This window comes from Porites lutea, chromosome 1 (genome assembly GCF_958299795.1).
Source record: "Porites lutea chromosome 1, jaPorLute2.1, whole genome shotgun sequence".
NCBI lineage: Eukaryota > Metazoa > Cnidaria > Anthozoa > Scleractinia > Poritidae > Porites > Porites lutea.
The window spans coordinates 57,181,150-57,199,979 of record NC_133201.1 but is presented as its reverse complement, the minus strand read 5'-3'; the positions used below and the strand labels follow the sequence as shown (position 1 = coordinate 57,199,979).

General features: G+C 39.4%; 4 protein-coding genes across 4 annotated transcripts; all 4 read left to right on the top strand.

Moving 5' to 3' along the window:
* The first annotated feature begins 1,803 nt into the window (after positions 1 to 1,803).
* Positions 1,804 to 5,999, top strand: LOC140932642 (collagen alpha-3(VI) chain-like). The gene is made up of 9 exons (XM_073382166.1): positions 1,804 to 2,011; positions 2,101 to 2,258; positions 2,633 to 3,008; positions 3,593 to 3,652; positions 3,926 to 4,086; positions 4,178 to 4,556; positions 5,230 to 5,387; positions 5,762 to 5,932; positions 5,985 to 5,999. Exons 1-9 carry the CDS (start codon positions 1,804 to 1,806, stop codon positions 5,997 to 5,999), a joined length of 1,686 nt encoding a protein of 561 aa, XP_073238267.1.
* A 1,159-nt stretch (positions 6,000 to 7,158) lies between these two features.
* LOC140932635 (von Willebrand factor A domain-containing protein 2-like) lies at positions 7,159 to 8,231 on the top strand. The gene is made up of 2 exons (XM_073382156.1): positions 7,159 to 7,299; positions 7,788 to 8,231. Exons 1-2 carry the CDS (start codon positions 7,159 to 7,161, stop codon positions 8,229 to 8,231), a joined length of 585 nt encoding a protein of 194 aa, XP_073238257.1.
* Positions 8,232 to 9,870: 1,639 nt separating this feature from the next.
* Positions 9,871 to 13,451, top strand: LOC140932626 (matrilin-4-like). The gene is made up of 4 exons (XM_073382145.1): positions 9,871 to 10,096; positions 10,420 to 10,464; positions 12,287 to 12,447; positions 12,912 to 13,451. The coding sequence occupies exons 3-4, from the start codon at positions 12,307 to 12,309 to the stop codon at positions 13,449 to 13,451; spliced, it is 681 nt and encodes a 226-aa protein (XP_073238246.1). The 5' UTR covers positions 9,871 to 10,096; positions 10,420 to 10,464; positions 12,287 to 12,306.
* Positions 13,452 to 13,803: 352 nt separating this feature from the next.
* LOC140923027 (vitrin-like) lies at positions 13,804 to 17,399 on the top strand. The gene is made up of 6 exons (XM_073373088.1): positions 13,804 to 13,944; positions 14,255 to 14,753; positions 15,012 to 15,047; positions 15,410 to 15,964; positions 16,502 to 16,537; positions 17,054 to 17,399. The coding sequence occupies exons 1-6, from the start codon at positions 13,858 to 13,860 to the stop codon at positions 17,263 to 17,265; spliced, it is 1,425 nt and encodes a 474-aa protein (XP_073229189.1). The 5' UTR covers positions 13,804 to 13,857; the 3' UTR covers positions 17,266 to 17,399.
* The last annotated feature ends 1,431 nt before the right edge of the window (positions 17,400 to 18,830 follow it).

Below are 18,830 nucleotides of genomic sequence, written 5' to 3'. Positions count from 1 at the left end.
GATTCGCTGCAGTATAAGCGCTGGACTATTTTGGCTTTTTTACACATTGGAATAACTGGAAATCTTTCTCAATTGTAACCTTTAAGGTTGTGTTTGGGTTCAACCAACATGCGTCGATGGCTGGTATTGACTCGGACATCGCTGGTTCGTCGTTGATCGGTGGTCCATGCAATACGGGTGCTGCTCTTTCCCAAAGTCTTTCAGCCCTGTTTACAGATGACAGCAAAGGCCGGCGGCGTGTTCTCGTTGTGCTGATGGCAGGCCAATCGTCCGATGATGTTTCAAATCCTTCATGGTCATTGAAATTAGCTGGTGTTCGATTAATTGCAATTGGAATCGGACCGTCCATTGATCAGTCTCAACTTAAACAGATGGTATTCGATTCTTCTTATTTTCTAACCATCGCCTCATTTGGCGAACTAGTGGAGCTCTCTGGAGGGACCACTGCCCTTATATCGCAAGGTACATAAATATATATAGATATTTTCTTTCAAAGCCTGTGAAGAAACTTAATTCATACAGAAATCATCCTACACAATCGTAAAGCGTATTTCCAGCGTATTTAACGCTTGAACTGCAATTTGAAGGGAACGTTTACCTCTGATTAAAAGCAAAACATGGTCGTTATTTTGTAGTTTCGGAAATGTGAAACTGTTTTATCAGTCCTCGTCAACACACCCGGTTAAAATAGGGAAATCAAGAAAATTCTATTCCCATAAGAAGAAAAAAAGATACGTTTCTAACCGCTGAGTTGAATCAAATGTTGCCGAAAAGATAAATATAACCTATTAATTCCTTGATGTGAAAAGATATATAATTGTTCTACGAGCTCTGAACATTTTTGATTTGTTTAAATTGTTACTTGGTTTATGTATTTTTATCTTTTGAATTTATTAAAGACATTCGGGACAAAGATATCCCATTCAGTTTGGCCACCTTTAGTTTGACTGTTAACTGCAAGTACGATAAATCATTCAATCGAAGATTCCAGCCTGAAATGTACGTTTAGTTCTAGTTATTACTGTCGTTGTTTTCTGCCTGTTATAGTTGGTGACGTGAGTATTAGTGGAGGCACAGATCCAATGGGCAGTTTAACAGCTGGAGGAGGTTTGTAAAAGTTTCGTCTTGCTTTTGTCGCAGATTTTTAGGTCTTTAATCATTCCCTTGCAGCATTCAAATCCTTCTCGGTCTAAGACGAAATTAGTACTTAGCTAGTGGTCCAAAGTGTAGAGGTTACTGTTGGTAACACGAATAAGAGAAGATGGTGACATCATCTACTGCATAATTACCCAGGCTGAATTTGCTATGGCAACAAACAATACTGGAAGTTTGTGAGTCATGTTGAAGTGATTGACAAACAGATGTTTTGTTTCTCTTCAGGTGGCTTTGACTTGGCCATAATGGTTGATGCATCGTCTAGTGTTGGGGGACAAGCAAATTTTCAACTTACTTTGGAATTTGTCAAGAGTGTGTATTATTCATTTATGACAGGCTATAAAGTGCGATACGCATTAGTTGTCTTTGGAAACGGCGACGCAAAGGTAACTGGTTCTTTCAGTATATTATTATGTCAAAAGAAGAAGTCTTGAAATAGTTTTTTGGCTGATTAGTTCCTCCACTTTTCCCTCAAAGGTTATTTTTGGATTCAAAACCTTTACTTCCATCACTGAAGTTGACTCGGCTGTCTCCGGCGCCTCGCCGATGGGTGGCAGTTGCACCGCTGGTGCAGCTCTTTCCAAATGTCACCAGGAGTTGTTTTTCGTCCAAAGCACCAGGGGTAGATCACGTGTGCTGGTTGTACTGATGGCAGGCAAATCAACTGATGACGTATCGGCTGCTGCCGCTTCTTTAAGAACGAGCCGAGTCAAGATAACTGTTGTTGGAATGGGTGAATTGGTTGATCACGCTCAACTTTCACATATAGCCTACCCTTCGTCTTCTGTTCTAAGGATGCCATCGATTAACGGTTATTTTGACATCAGTGGAAGTTTGTCAGCTCTTATATCTCAAGGTAACTTGTTACTCGGTGACTTTGCTTTCCGTGACCTTTCATTATGATGTCGTTAACTCTACAGTACCCTGTGCTTTGTTCCTCTAAAGGCGGAGTCGATCTGGCGTTTATGGTGGATGCATCATCAAACATCAAGGACACGTTTACCTTTGAGTTGATGATGCGATTCGTCAGAAGTGTGTTTCACTCTTTTACGTTGAATCGTGGTGTGAGATATGGCTTACTGGTCTACGGAAACAGCGTTAAGGTACTTGTAAACTCCACTTAAAAATACATACTAATTCGTTATCTATGACTCGGTTGCTTAGAGTTGTGGTATTGGCATGCTCGTGTGTCTTATGATTCTGTTGTCACTATTCATATAATAATGATTAATGCGAAGGCTAGTTATTTTAAAGCCATAGTGTCATGGAAATGTGGCCACATTTTCCTACAGATGTCTCGGATATAGGAGGGGTCTGGTCTTTGCGTTAGGTTCCGACGGTTGAAATGATCACCTGGGTTCATATAGATTAGATGTGTTCACAACCGAGATTGATTCGCTGCAGTATATGCGCAGGACTATTTTGCCTTTTTACACACTGGAATAACTGGAAATCTTTCTCAATTGTAACCTTTAAGGTTGTGTTTGGGTTCAACCAACATGCGTCGATGGCTGATATTGACTCGGACATCGCTGGTTCGTCGTTGATCGGTGGTCCATGCAATACGGGTGCTGCTCTTTCCCAAAGTCTTTCAGCCCTGTTTACAGATGACAGCAAAGGCCGGCGGCGTGTTCTCGTTGTGCTGATGGCAGGCCAATCGTCCGATGATGTTTCAAATCCTTCATGGTCATTGAAATTAGCTGGTGTTCGATTAATTGCAATTGGAATCGGACCGTCCATTGATCAGTCTCAACTTAAACAGATGGTATTCGATTCTTCTTATTTTCTAACCATCGCCTCATTTGGCGAACTATTGGAGCTCTCTGGAGGGACCACTGCCCTTATATCACAAGGTACATAAATATATATAGATATTTTCTTTCAAAGCCTGTGAAGAAACTTTATTCATACAGAAATCATCCTACACAACCGTAAAGCGTATTTCCAGCATATTTAACGCTTGAACTGCAATTTGAAGGGAACGTTTACCTCTGATTAAAAGCAAAACATGGTCGTTATTTTGTAGTTTCGGGAATGTGAAACTGTTTTATCAGTCCTCGTCAACACACCCGGTTAAAATAGGGAAATCAAGAACATTCTATTCCCATAAGAAGAAAAAAGATACATTTTTAAGCGCTGAGTTGAATCAAATGTTGCGGAAAAGATGAAAATAACCTATTAATTCATTGATGTAAACAGATATATAATTATTATACGAGCTCTTAACATTTTTGATTTGTTTAAATTGTGACTTGATTTATGTACTTTTATCTTTTGAAATTATTAAAGACATTCGGGACAAAGAGATCCCATTCAGTTTGGCCACCTTTAGTTTGACTGTTAACTGCAAGTACGATAAATCATTCAATCGAAGATTCCAGCCTGAAATGTACGTTTAGTTCTAGTTATTACTGTCGTTGTTTTCTGCCTGTTATAGTTGGTGACGTGAGTATTAGTGGAGGCACAGTTCCAATGGGCAGCTTAACAGCCGGAGGAGGTTTGTAAAAGTTTCGTCTTGCTTGCGTCGCAGATTTTTAAGTCTTTAATCATTCCCTTGCAGCATTCAATTCCTTCTCGGTCTAAGACGAAATTAGTACTTAGCTAGTGGACCAAAGTGTAGAGGTTACTGTTGGTAACACGAATAAGATAAGATCGTGACATCATCAACTGCATAATTACCCAGGCTGAATTTGCTATGGCAACAAACAATACTGGAAGTTTGCGAGTCAAGTTGAAGTGATTGACAAACAGTTGTTTTGTTTCTCTTCAGGTGGCTTTGACTTGGCCATAATGGTTGATGCATCGTCTAGTGTTGGGGGACAAGCAAATTTTCAACTTACTTTGGAATTTGTCAAGAGTGTGTATTATTCATTTATGACAGGCTATAAAGTGCGATACGCATTAGTTGTCTTTGGAAACGGCGACGCAAAGGTAACTGGTTCTTTCAGTATATTATTATGTCAAAAGAAGAAGTCTTGAAATAGTTTTTTGGCTGATTGGTTCCTCCACTTTTCCCTCAAAGGTTATTTTTGGATTCAAAACCTTTACTTCCATCACTGGAGTTGACTCGGCTGTCTCCGGCGCCTCGCCGATGGGTGGCAGTTGCACCGCTGGTGCAGCTCTTTCCAAATGTCACCAGGAGTTGTTTTTCGCCCAAAGCACAAGCGGTAGATCACGTGTTCTGGTTGTACTGATGGCAGGCAAATCAACTGATGACGTATCGGCTGCTGCCGCTTCTTTAAGAACGAGCCGAGTCAAGATAACTGTTGTTGGAATGGGTGAATTGGTTGATCACGCTCAACTTTCACATATAGCCTACCCTTCGTCTTCTGTTCTAAGGATGCCATCGATTAACGGTTATTTTGACATCAGTGGAAGTTTTTCAGCTCTTATATCTCAAGGTAACTTGTTACTCGGTGACTTTGCTTTTCGTGACCTTTCATTATGATGTCGTTAAGGGAAAGTTCATTTAATATGACAAGGGTGGGGGGGTGAAGATATTGAGGGGGGGCTCCGAAAATTTTTAGACGCCCGAAGGGGGGGGGCTCTGAAAAAAATGTTGCGCTAAGAGGAGGGGCTCCGAAAAGTTGTATACTTCAAAACCAACACATGACATCATCATACAGATCGGATGGTTTTCAACTTCACAATTTGATGACCTGTGCAACTCAGCTATATCACGTGGTTTACAGATATAACAAATGTAGTCTCAGTAATTATTACACTCTTGTTCATCCCAAAACTGCTTTAGAAAATTGTATCACAACTGTATCTGAAGTTTGTCATAGTATAAACCATTGAAGACAATAACGGTAAATATATTTAATACAGTCTAGCGATCTTTTTTCAGGGGAGCAAAGGAACTGAAGGAGGAGGGGGGGGGGGGGGGGCTCTGAAATTTTTTCGACTACCAAGGAGGGGGCTCCTAAAAAATTGAACCGCTAGCGAGGGGGGCTGCTAAAATTTCAAGCTTCGAGTTTCAATATCTTCATCCCCCCCCCCCCCCCCCCCCCCTTGTCATATTAAATGAACTTTCCCTAATTTTGCAGTACACTGTGCTTTGTTCCTCTAAAGGCGGAGTCGATCTGGCGTTTATGGTGGATGCATCATCAAACATCAAGGACACGTTTACCTTTGAGTTGATGATGCGATTCGTCAGAAATGTGTTTCACTCTTTTACGTTGAATCGTGGCGTACGATATGGCTTACTGGTCTACGGAAACAGCGTTAAGGTACTTTTAAACTCCACTTAAAAACACATACTAATCGTTGTCTATGACTCGATTGCTTAGAGTTGTGGTATTGGCATGCTCGTGTGTCTTATGATTCTGTTGTCACTATTCATATTATAATGATTAATACGAAGGCTGGTTATTTTAAAGCCATAGTGTCATGGGAATGTGGCCACATTTTCATACAGATGTCTCGGATATAGGAGGGGTCTGGCCTTTGCGTTAGGTTCCGACGGTTGAAATGATCACCTAGGTTCATATAGATTACATGCGTTCACAACCGAGATTGATTCGCTGCAGTATAAGCGCTGGACTATTTTGCCTTTTTACACATTGGAATAACTAGGAATCTTTTTTCAATTGTAACCTTTAAGGTTGTGTTTGGGTTCAACCAACATGCGTCGATGGCTGATATTGACTCGGACATCGCTGGTTCGTCGTTGATCGGTGGTCCATGCAATACGGGTGCTGCTCTTTCCCAAAGTCTTTCAGCCCTGTTTACAGATGACAGCCAAGGCCGGCGGTGTGTTCTCGTTGTGCTGATGGCAGGCCAATCGTCCGATGATGTTTCAAATCCTTCATTGTCATTGAAATTAGCTGGTGTTCGATTAATTGCAATTGGAATCGGACCGTCCATTGATCAGTCTCAACTTAAACAGATGGTATTCGATTCTTCTTATTTTCTAACCATCGCCTCATTTGGCGAACTATTGGAGCTTTCTGGAGGGACCACCGCTCTGATATCACAAGGTATAGAAACGTAAATACATTTTTTTTTTCAAAGGCAACGAGGAAGTCTTTGTTATTGAGAAAGGATCCTTCACAATCATTCATCATTAGTATTTCACACTTGGTCTGGTATTTATATTGAAAGTTAAGCTTAAATAAGCCACGGACGATTAATTTAATCTAACTTCTGAGATGTAAACTATTTTGACAAATTTCGTCAATACACCCAATCAAAACAGAGGGAGAAAAGATCACCAATACTGCATGGCGTGTCAAACCGCTTAGATAATTGGAGTTGTTCGTTATTTGTAGCTTTTTTTTTTCGCTGGCTTTAGATTTACTGTTAACGTCAAGTACGATGAAAAATTTAATCCGAAATTTCAGCTTAGAATCTATTTTGAATAGTTTTCGTTATTTCTGTCGTTGTTTCCTAACACATTCCCCTTCTTTCTTTTATAGTTGGGGACATAAGTATTAGTGGAGGCACAGTTCCAGGGGGCACCTTAACGGCTGGAGGAGGTTAGTAATAGTATTGTCTAAGCTTATTTGTCTTTGATGTCTTAACGTTTTCAATTTCCCTGTAGTGTTGTAATGAGAATGCGCGTTTGTCGTTAATATATATTTAGCGCAGATGCTCTATTTCTGGGCCCGGTTCCTCGAAAGATGATTAAGTTTAACCCAGGATTAAGCCAAATTTTCGGCAAGGTTTTCTTGTCCAAAAGCATGGAATTTGAGCTTACAAATTGTTGTTGAATCTTTACTCAAAACCTTGATTAACGCTAATTGGCCTTTCATAAACCTGGCTGTGGGCTACGGGAGACTCGCGGGAAGTAGGGTAAAAAGTAAATAAATAGGCCTTAAAGGCTGGCACAATCACTGGTGTGCCCAGTGTAGTTTACGTTGTGGTCGAAAGAAAGGTTATCGGTTACATACGCTTGCCCAATATCCGACCAAACTGCTGGGTAACTTGTGGCTCGGATTAAACTATGAATCGAAAACATGAGGGTGTCTCTTATTTATAGGTGGCTTTGACTTGGCAATCATGGTTGATGCATCTTCCAGCATTGGTGGACAAACACATTTGCAACTTGTCATGGATTTTGTCAAAAGCGTGTATCACGAGTTTCTTTTGGAAAATGGAGTACGATACGGGCTGGTTGTGTTTGGAAGTGGGATTGTCGAGGTGAAAAGATCCGTTTCTATTTATATTCCATGATTCTGTTCTATAAACACTATGGAAATATTTCAGGGTCAATATACAAACTAATCGAAAACTTAAATCGAATTTCACGGCTGGTATACTTGCCAGAAACATTTTGACATTATTAACTGTCTTTTGTTTCATTTCCACTTTGAAAGTCTGATTAATAATCGTGTGCTCAACCTACAATTGTCAAGTAAAGAAAAAATGTCTCCAACTTACTCCGACAGTTCTCACCAAATTAAAAGTTAAGGGAGTGACAAGCGAAATACTTTAACCATCAAGTTTTAAACTTTTCTGCTAAGTCAATTTTTATTCTTTCGTCCTAATTGCATTGCTATGGCAAGTTTACCTAATTAAAATTGTGTTTTCACACTTCCTATCTAGCGTAAAAGTCTTTAGAATATTTCGTTCTGTTAAAAATGAAATATTTGGAGTAAACGCTAACTTGGATTCGCTTTCATTTTAAGGTTGCATTTGGATTCAGTCAGTACACTTCGATTTCCGATATAGACACCGCAGTCGCTAATGTGACATTCATCGGGGGTAGTTGCACCGCTGGCATCGCTCTTTCTAAGTGTCACTCAGAGCTGTTCCAACGTAGCGCCAATGGAAGATCACGCGCTCTTCTGGTATTGATTGCTGGGGCGTCTCCTGGAGATTTATCGGTTCCTGCAGTGTTCTTGCGAATGTGTGGAGTCAAAATAATAGCTGTTGGAATTGGTGCCCTAGTTCAAGAGTCACAGCTGATACAGATGGCATACCCCAACTCCTACGTAATAAGAACTTCCTCAACACGTGGCTTAATAGACATCAGTTTAAGTGTGGCAAATCTAATAGCACAAGGTTGTTATTTTCTTCATGGCTTATTCATTTATTATATTCCTCAAACCTATACTGGAGAAATTTTGTGACAACGTATGCTATGGTGACGAAATAGAGTAAACACCTGCACACAAGAACCTACTTTTTTAAGTCTGGCAAAATAGGTTCTTGTATTTTGGGGTACTTATTGGCATTTAGGCTAAGAAAGTTCTTAATCAGGTTCTTAATTTTTATGAAGGAAATAATAAATTGTTGATCAGCAGAAAAATAAATTACCCTGGGTTTGGTCCTTAAAAATAAACTAGTATTTATTCACAATTGTATAATTATAACCGTAAAAAGCTTATTATTGCAATTATATACAGTTTGGTACAGCTGCAGGATGTTCTCATTATATTTAGTTGTACAATCTCAAAATTACACTTCCTGATTAAATTGTTTATCACAATAAACCACATATACATGTAAGAACCTGTTAGATCTTGCTTGGCTAAACAGATCCTTGTATTTTGGGGTATTAAAGAGGAAATGTCTGCCGGGTGTTTACTGTTTTGCCGGGTGTTTCGGGAGTTTACTATATTGTGCTAAATGTGGCAAAAGGAGGACATTTTGTCCCAGAATGACTCTCTGACATGTTCGTACCCTGACTAACACATACAACCGCATTTATTTTTTTCTCTAGGTGGAATTGACCTGGCTTTCATGGTAGATGCCTCCTCCAATGTGAAGGGAGAGGCGAATTTCAAAGTTATGATGAATTTCGCCATAAACGTTTTCAATTCGTTTACTATGGGTAGTGGAGTACGATACGGATTAGCTCTTTTTGCCAGCAGCCTAAAAGTAAATAGCTCTAATTCCTTAAATTATTAGTTACAGTATAAGAATCCATTGAATACACCCCTCTCATAGCCCTCTGTTTCTAGAGGCGTTTTACCAGAGAGGCTTCTACGTTTTCCCTTCATAAATTCATCTAGGATGATGTACAGTGTTTAGTGTTTTTATAATAAATAATCTATTGGTCATGCGGTTTCAGATGGAGATTTTTTATACTTTCTTTTCCTCCTTGTCAATTATCATCAAATGTTTTTATTCGAATTTAGGGCCATTCAAACTCAAATACTCTTTTTTTGCTGTTTTTAGACCCAGCGCGTCACACATTTGTTCCTTATGACTTTTTGTTTTTTCTGTTGTTGGTAAACAATAGCTGAAAAGCGCCATTACCACGTCAACCCATCCGAGATTTTCGTCATTAGTGTGGGATTTTTGAGACGAAAACGCAGACGCCTCTAACCCCTAACGACAGGGAGCGATGGGAGGTGGCTGTATTCGTAGGCTTAATAAGGAGTCACAAGACAGTCGTTTGATTATTGCCCAATGCTATCTTAACATCGCCATTGGCATTCACTATTCACTATATAGTGTAACATGTTTTTTTTGTTTTTTTTTCCACGAGTGCATATCCAAGCAATATCAGTTTTCTGTAATCATTTCTAACTGTGCATAACAATCGATAAGATTTTATATTACCCACATCTCATATTATTTTCCGTTGTAAATAAAAGCCATTTATTTTTTTAGGTTATATTTGGATTTGACAACTTTACCACCGCAACTGAAGTTAGATCGACCATCGCTGGTTTGACGTTAATAGGCGATGACTGCCACGCGGGTGCTGCTCTTTCCCAAATTAGATCCACTCTCTTTGGAGTTGACGCTGGTGGCAGAAAACGTTTCCTGGTAGTACTGCTGGTAGGAAAATCCTTAGACCAGATCCCAGGAGCAGCTGAACCGTTAACCTCAAATGGTGTTCATATTATCTCCATTGGAATCGGTTTTTCGATTGATACATCGCAGCTTCAAGCTTTGTCATTCCCTCGGTCTTCATACTTGACTGTAGCATCTATAACTGATTTAGATGGCTTAGCCGGAGGTACTTCGGCGTTGATATCTGAAGGTAAGTTCATATTACACTTTTGAAAGCACATTACGCAATCTAATTTGTTACGATATTTAATGACACTAATTAGAAAAATACATCACGTTAAAACGAAATAAATCTAAGGAAACGTGTTGGCCGTGTGGTCTTATAACGGTGTAACTGATCTCCCGCAGGAAAATGATCCCTTATGGCCTCAATACTATTTATTCTGCGCCAACAAGCGCGATGTATATTTCTTGTATATACTCAAGTCCATTTTCCTGTTACATTTAACGGATTTTGGTAACGTGTGTAGGAACTTAACTGAATTTTTACCTTATTGCATTGTTCATTATCAGACGGTGACATCAGCATAAGTGGAAGCTCTGGGATATGGGGAACAGGTATGTTTTTGTTATTAACACAAAGCTATCGGTGTATCTCCTCAGAAAGCTAACGAGCTGAACCTTACACCAAGAAACAGATGGAGAGAAAAATATGATAGAACGAAATGATAGACTCTTTTTGGATGTAAATATTGGGATCATTCATTTACTTCATCTGGGAACGCGTTAGGTATTTTGTAAATTAACGAATCTTTTGTGCTAAAACTCATATCTCGATATACGCAAGCTTAGGCATGAAACAATTTGCTAATCGTTTCAAACGGAGGGCTTTTTCTTTAGTAACCCGAAAAAAACGTTATTGTTGTCTCGCATAATAATGTACTTATAGCTTCTTAGTCTATCAATAAGCTCGTTATTCAAATACAGTCGAACCTCTCTAATACGGACACCGAAGGGACAGAATGAAGTGTCCGTATTAGAGAGGTGTCCGTATAAAAGAGGTCACTTTGATGATGTCACTTTTATGACTCCACTTACAGTTTTAGGTGTTCAGTGGCTATAACCAGGCTCACACTCGTCTTTAAATTCCATTTAAAGTTATTTATTCACAGTACAAAGACACTGTCTTTCAGTAGCATACAACATTGTACATTTCGGCTACAGAAAAAATTTCAGTTTTAAAAAGAAACGATCTACAGCGCAATGCTGCATGTAAAAAGCTGTAACGTGTACATAAAGCTCAATAATATTCTGAAAGCGTCTTTCCCTGTTATGCAAGTGCAGTAAACAGTAACGTACTAGAGTAGAAAATGTAATAGGAAAGATCTTTATGCTATCTGTAGTTACTGAAGCCTTCAAAAAGTCGGTTTTGTTCCTCTGTACAGCTTTCGCAAATCATTGTTTGGTATACAGTGACTGGGATTTATCTCACCTTGCATAGCTCATCAGCCAGACTAGACGGGATTCACCCCGTGAATATCAACTGATCGGGATTCGGGACCCGGGGGAAGGGGGGCACTTGGGTATTTTTTGAGTGGGTATGTGTCGCCCGGGACTCCAAATTGGCACCCCGTTCTAGAAAAAAAATTTCGCCTAAAATTGATACCCCGTTCTAGAAATGGGCCAATTTTTTATACTCCGTTCTAAGGTGCAACAAGAGTACAACGGTTTGCTTGTTAACGCAATGAATCGTATTTTTAAAAGCAATCTGTCCTTGAATAATTTCAAATGGCTGCTTACAAAAGTAGAGCTTTCGTGCATTCGAGATATTATACCCCGTTCTAGAAACCGCCTCTGAAATGGATACCCCATTCTAAATCAGGAGCTTCAAAATCACGACTCCTTTGGGCGGCACATACCCGTATAGGTAATGTATGGGAGTACCCCCCCCCCCCACCCCCCTTGGGATTCGGGATTCACCTGATCACCACAAAGTATCAAAGAGGTTAATTTGATATTAATTTACTCTGTGGGGCCGACATTTAGTGTCCGTTGTCCGTATTAGAGAGAGTCTGCATTATTGAGTCCGTATTATCGAGGTTTGTTTTAAAGAAAATATATGATGATTTTGTCGGGACATTGAAAATTGTCCGCAATAGAGAGGCGTCGGTGACGACAGGTTCGACTTTAATCGTCTCAATCGTCCAAGTCGTCTCAAAATAAGGCACTCTTGACTATGCAACAACCTTTATTCGATGCGGGAGAATCCGGAAGATGAAAAGGAAATCAAGCTTATACGCCATCTAGTAAGTAGAAAATAATGGTGACAGATACACATTCCCAGTTAACCGTAAATGATATCACATTTTCAAATGCCTTTTTGTCGATGCAAAGTGTTTTCCTTTGACATTGTAGTTAAGATTTACAACTTAATTCTCAGGTGGTTTTGATTTGGGAGTTATGGTGGATGCGTCAGAGACTATTGGCGGAGAAGCAAATTTTGAACTCGTCAAACAGTTCGTCAAAAGCGTGTTTCATTCATTCTGGAAGAGTGGTGGCGTGCGGTACGGTTTAGTGGTATTCGGAAACGATGACGCCAAGGTATTTATTCCGTAGTATCAAAGGATCACAGAAAGTTAAGATATAATGTTTGCTTTTAGATCGCCTAAGGCTGTTGTTGGCAAGAAGTCGGGGAAATTCCAAGCCTTGGTTACGTTTCTGGAACACTCACAGTCTTTCCTGTAACTGGCCAATACATACAAAGATTTCAAACTCATTAGAGACGACAATTGACACTTTCCCCTTCCTCGGCATTTATCTGTTTCTGGAATAGAAAACTTTTATAAATTCTGTATCTCCGTAGAAATTTGGCAATGGCGGTGAAATGAACAGATCCGCCTCTCAATACAAACACTTTATATTCTAACGCTAGAGGTTTTTTTAAACCCTCGGCATACGTTTTTTTTATTCCTGCATTTAGTAAAACTAAGGCCCGTGAATGAAAAATAAGAATAAAACAACAGTAACCCCTTCATCACAAGCTAACCTATGGTTGTCCTTCTTAGGTGGTGTTTACATTTGGTCAGTACGCATCGATAACTCAGGTTGACTCAGCAGTGGATGGAGTGACTTTGATGAATGGCACATGCAATGCGGGTGTTGCCCTTTCCAAGTGTCACAATGATCTTTTTGCTGGTATTTCCAGACGACCACGCGCCCTACTTGTGGTGATTGCTGGCCGATCGTTTGATGGAGTATCAAGTGGTGCTGCGTCCTTGAAGTTAAACGGAGTCAAGATAACTGTAATAGGAATAGGGGGAGGAGTCGTGCACTCACAACTCGCAGACATGGCTTATCCTTCCTCCTATGTCCTGACATCCCCTTCCTTTGATCATTTGGATGCCATCGCGGGTTATGCCTTTTCTGTCTGCTCTCCAGGTAAGGATTTTCTTACTCTTACTTTTTGCGTATCAGATGACGGAAATGAATGTAACCTTACTTTAGAGGCCTTGGGCGATGTTATGTATATCAAAAGTGTGAAGGATTATATTTTAAAATACCTTTGTATATGGTCAATATACAAGGATCTATTTAGTCTCGAATAGTCGCCAAAATTGACACAAAATTGACATTATCTTTTTGAGTAAAGTGTAAAACTCTCGTTTGGTTTTATTACTGCAAGTTTTAATTATTCATTGACTGATTTCAAGGAGGAAGGATACACAACACAACAAGCCCTGGAAGGATAGTGTCTGGAGGTTTGTCCTTAATTTGTTAGTTCACAGTGTTCATTAGAAAGACCTAGGTGTGTCTCTTCTCTGAACATAACACACCTTGTATAAAACAACTGTATTAGGCGTTTTCAGTAAAAGAATGTATACCTTATGGTATTCACTTTGGCATCTGACTTCTGATGACCTTTTTATTTGACTATATTTAGGTGGTATAGACCTGGCATTCTTAGTGGATACGTCAATTAATCTTATTGGGGAGAAAAACTTCCAGCTTGCCATGGAGATTGTTAAAGGAGTGTTCCATTCATTTTCTTTGGGAAACGGGATGCGATATGGATTAGCTGTCTTTGGTGACAGCTTCAAGGTAAGGTATTTTGACATTGAATTACTATGTAGTTTATACGTTTTTGACATGAACTTAATTTGGTTACCATATCACCCTCTTGACAGAAATTGGTAGTTTCTGAAGAAACCATGAAAAGTAGGTATGTCTGAGCCATGCAACATATACATTTTCCTGGTTATACGAAGAAGCGCAAAGAGAAGAGTCAGCTAAATTTAACTTTGGCAATTTTCATGGCCAGAAAGAACTCTCATGGTCTTACGGCTAATGCCTACTTGTTCTGCTCCTTTTTGGCGATTATTAATTTGAATTTCTTTTTTGTTTTTTTTAGATTGTTTTTCGTTTTGATCAGTTTACTGTGATATCCCAAGCTGATGCGGCAATAACCAAAGTGAGGCCGGTCGGTGGTATCTGCTCTGCAGGTGATGCGCTGTCAAAATGCCGAACTGAACTTTTTGATGGCCATTCAGTGAATTCAAATGGAAACGAAATAATAAACGTCTCTAGAAATCAACTCGGAACTCTTCTTAAGAGATTAGTTCAAAATGGGCGGAGAAAACAAGTATTGGTCGTAATTCTGGCTGGAAAATCGTCTGATCATGTGACCAGTCCTGCGTGGTTATTAGCGAAGAGTGGAGTCAAAACGATCGCAGTTGGAGTAAACAGCTATTGTAACAAGCCACAGCCTACTTTCCTATCAGATCTTACGTCCATAGCGATTACTTCCTCTCATGTTCTTTGCGTGACTTCGTTGACCAATATGACTTCAGTTACCAGAGATGTTGCTCACCTCGTTTTTGATGTACTTGGATTAAATATCCCAGAGGAAGGTAGGTTGAGAATGCACAGTAGAGTAAGGACTCACTAGTTGCATTTTCTACTTTAACTAACGCAGTAGAAAAGGCGGTTTTCATTGTCTGTCCATACCGTTCCTTACTCTTCCTTTTTAAATTTGTGCGTGATAATTCAAGCGAATCATGTGACATACTGCGGTAACGAAATAACAAAGATGGTCTCCTTTGCGCAAACTATCATCTTATTTCTTTTTGTTTTGCTTCTTTTCTTTTTCTCCTTCTTTTTCTTTTCAGTTGTCGTCAAACCGAACAAAACCACAACTTCAACAGGTTTGTTTGCAATATGTGTGTTTGAAATGGCAAACTATGTAATGTAATCGCTTTAAAGAGTTCATTGGCAGGCAATCACCTTAATTCCTGATATTAAAGAAGATTTTAAATAAATGACCATTCAGCATTGCTATAGCCGTTTAACCAAAAAGGTTTTCAATCAACTTTATGACCACGATAAAATATTAGTGTAGCATTTTCTTTTTCATGTCCAAGGCTTCTCTCTGCATTCCAAAGTAACATAAATTACTATATTTTTGCTTCACCTAACACTTATAGCTGGCCACCCTAAAACGTCATGCCGTTGAATCTGAACTTAAGTGCAATAGTCGGGAACTGAATTCTGACTTTCCTTCTCATAGACGCCGTAGACCTTGGATTTTTGATCGATGGATCGTGCGCCGTAGGCAACCAAGAGAACTTCCAGAAAATTCTTCGTCTTGTCAGCAATGTAGTTCATGCCTTCCAAGTTGGCTGTAACAGGGCAAGAGTCGGAATGGTCATATTTTCTTCCCAGGCGTATGTTGTGTTCACCTTTAACACCTACTGCGACATAGCAAGTATAGATCAGACAATATTCGTACAACAATACCAAGGAGCTGGTTGTCCTGGAGCATACATTGGACACGGATTGCTCACAACAAAGGATTACCTCTTCGGTTGCTCGGACAGGCCTCATGTGCCAAAAGTACTCGTGGTCGTTACCGCAGGAACCTCGTTAGATGACGTGTACTCACCAGCTTTCGCACTTGGTTCCAGTGGTGTAAAAATATTCTGCATTGGAGTAGGAGATTATTATAACGAAGGACAGCTGCAAGCCATGGCAAGCCATCCGCATAGTGAGCATATCTTCAGGACCGACTTTGATCAAATTGCTGATAATACATCTAAACAGGTTGCGGCCAAAATTGTGAGAGGTTAGTTGTGATGGAAGATACTAGAAAAGTATAACTACGTAGTATCGCATTTTCCTTTTATGTCGGATAGTAGTGGGAAGGCGTAGATGGGTGGTGGTCTAGCGGTTTTATAGATCTTAAGCTCCGCGTTGCTTTCCTAGCGAAAAAAACAATGGCTTCAATTTGTCTCTTTTCGCTCAGGAGTAGCAATACTCCTAGGTGCCTGATGCTTATAAACCGTTGATGAGGATGCGAGTATAATAGGGAGTGGGGGGGGGGGGGGGGGGGGGTAGAGGAGCGGCAATACACTTACATGTACATGTACCATATATCACATGATGATTGCACACGTTTTCCTGTTCCTTTTTCATGCAGTGTCACACTTTTCACAAGTTACACCTAAGGTTGCGTTGATTTATGAATAAGGAACGGTTTTTTCGTCATTACCTTTTAATGTTCAGCAGTTGATTAAGTCCCTACCTTAACTGAAACACTTTTTTCTTCTAAAATTATCCTCTGGCCTTTGTAGTAATCTTGTTTATCTCTTTGATGTGACAGGTGTGTCAACTCATTACTGCCTACCTTGTTATTGCGGTAAGTTTCTTCTCTCTTTGGTTTAAACACTAATAGCAGTCCCGATGGATTGCCGTTACGTTTGTTCTCTCTATTATACTCCCATTACTGTAACAGCTTGAAAGACCCACAAAACGCGTCTTTCCTTCACAGAGGATTGTTTTTGTTTTGAAAGTTTGGATTAATTCTGAACTTGCATATTTAACTTGCTTGATAAGTCGAAGAGCTTCCTTGACACAAGTATACAACGAGTACAAAACAGCGATTGAGTATCAGCATCTTCCCGGCTAGATGGATTATTTTACTATCATACTTCGTATCTATTATTCGCCTTTAATCAAATTACTAATAAAACTGATACTTTTTTTTTTCATTCAAAAAGACACTTTCAGGTGCTTGTTCAATCTACGTTACAAGCATGAGCTACTTGCGGGCATTTCAAAATTTTAAAGATAATGAGTAAACAAAGGTAGAGTTCAAATTAGTATTAGGGTAATGTCAAGCTAGTTAGCCTCAAATACGTTCTCCACTTTTTAGGTTATCAGCATCTCTGTCAATTCTGCCCCGCCTTGCCGTATGATGCCAAAATGGAAGTATCCAGTAAATCTCAGTGCCATCGTTACCTTGTCCACAACAACAAGCTAGCATCGTATAGAAGTCGTTTAGAGGAAAAATGTCAAATTAAGAACTTTTTGGCAAAAAAGGAAACCATTGCACATCAAAAGAGAAGGCTTGTTCTCCATGGATAGAATGTGAAGGAGTCAAAATATCTTAATAGCAAGAGTTAAATTATTATTCCTTCCATACAAAACAGTTCCTATGAAAACCAACCATACATAAACAAGTTAGTAAACTGTTTTTGGTTTATTTTAACATATCATTTTCACCTCACTGTTGGTATTATTATATTTTTCAATAGTTGTGAAATTTACTCGTTGAGGGATTAAGAAATAAAGTTTACTTTACTTTGCCTGGCTCAGCTACAAAAAATAGTGTTTTTTGATATTATATTGGATCACAATACGGTGACCTAATTAACGTACTTTATTAACTAACTTGTAACAACTACTGATTTTACTTTTCTTGTGTGTGAGTTTGTGTTTATCTCCCCTATCCCCACCCCCTAACCCTAACTTAACCCTATCCCTAACTCTAATTCCCAACCTCCACACCCGTGCACTATCTTGCATTCGTTGAAAGTCAACAAGGCAGCTGGACGTGACAAAATTCCTGTAAGGTAATTGAGAGATACTGAAGTGGAGCTTGCTATCTCATTAATATATGTCCCTGCTTTTTGGAAGGTCGCTCGTGTAACGCCTTTGTATAAAGCTGAAGACAATCTTTTGGTGAAAACTATAGGCCTATTTCTGTGTTGCCAGTACTAAGCAAAGTATTGGAAAGAGTGGTACACACAAAAACGAGCGTTTATTTAAATCGCTTAGGCTTGTTATACAAACATCAGTACGGTTTTAGACGGGGTCTCAGTACGGTACAAGCGGTGAGCCATTTGAATAATTCTATGCTTGATACCATGGACGGAGGAAAAGTCACTGGTATGCTGTTTCTCGATATCGTCAAGGCGTTCGACTGTATAAACCATAAGATACTTCCGGAACATTTCGATGTGTTCAATTCTAAAATGAGCCAACAGCACGGTTATAACACTCGAAATGGTTACATGCCCAAAGTCAGCAGGCCAAGAACGGAATGAGGCAAAAACAAAGCATATTATAAAGCAATTAATGACTGGGCCTTACTCCGAGTGAGCTCACGAGACTAATACCAAAGAACTATTTTTAATCACAAATTGAAACAGTTTTAATTGAACTATTTAGTTGAACCTTAGTTGGAATTTTTACCTTAGCTTTAAACGATTTTTAAACACGAACTGAAAAGTTTTTTTATAAAAAAATTGACCTTAGTTAGTATTTTTAACCCTCGGACGTACATGCAAATTCATACCCCACCGTGGTGCAAGGGGGGGGAGCGTGGATGGAACCCCTCCCCGGAGTTTTTGATATGTTGCAGTATTTCGAAACGATTTTACCCTTAGTGGAAAGCCTTTGATCCTCTTAAAAAGATGAGGTATATTTTATGGGTGGTGCCGCTGTTGGAGGGCTGTGACGTCATCAACAATGGTCGCCATCTTGGCCGCCATCTTGGATTTTACCAAGTATTAGAAATCGGGTTACAACCACGAGAAATAGTATTTTTGCGCTTTACGTAAAAAAATAACACATAAATAAGCACTTTGCGTGATTTTAGCCACAAGATTTACTTTTTTTGTTGAAAGAAGTTGAAGAAAGATGTATTT

Coding starts and splice junctions, on each gene's coding strand:
- LOC140932642 (XM_073382166.1), top strand. CDS start 1,804: ATGGCAGGCAAATCAACTGATGACGTATCGGCTGCTGCCGCTTCTTTA. Junction 3,009..3,592: donor CACTGCCCTTATATCACAAG/GTACATAAATAT, acceptor TGCCTGTTATAG/TTGGTGACGTGAGTATTAGT. Junction 4,557..5,229: donor TTCAGCTCTTATATCTCAAG/GTAACTTGTTAC, acceptor GTTCCTCTAAAG/GCGGAGTCGATCTGGCGTTT.
- LOC140932635 (XM_073382156.1), top strand. CDS start 7,159: ATGGTTGATGCATCTTCCAGCATTGGTGGACAAACACATTTGCAACTT. Junction 7,300..7,787: donor TTGGAAGTGGGATTGTCGAG/GTGAAAAGATCC, acceptor TTTCATTTTAAG/GTTGCATTTGGATTCAGTCA.
- LOC140932626 (XM_073382145.1), top strand. CDS start 12,307: ATGGTGGATGCGTCAGAGACTATTGGCGGAGAAGCAAATTTTGAACTC. Junction 12,448..12,911: donor TCGGAAACGATGACGCCAAG/GTATTTATTCCG, acceptor TGTCCTTCTTAG/GTGGTGTTTACATTTGGTCA.
- LOC140923027 (XM_073373088.1), top strand. CDS start 13,858: ATGGAGATTGTTAAAGGAGTGTTCCATTCATTTTCTTTGGGAAACGGG. Junction 15,048..15,409: donor CAAAACCACAACTTCAACAG/GTTTGTTTGCAA, acceptor TCCTTCTCATAG/ACGCCGTAGACCTTGGATTT. Junction 15,965..16,501: donor TGCGGCCAAAATTGTGAGAG/GTTAGTTGTGAT, acceptor TTGATGTGACAG/GTGTGTCAACTCATTACTGC.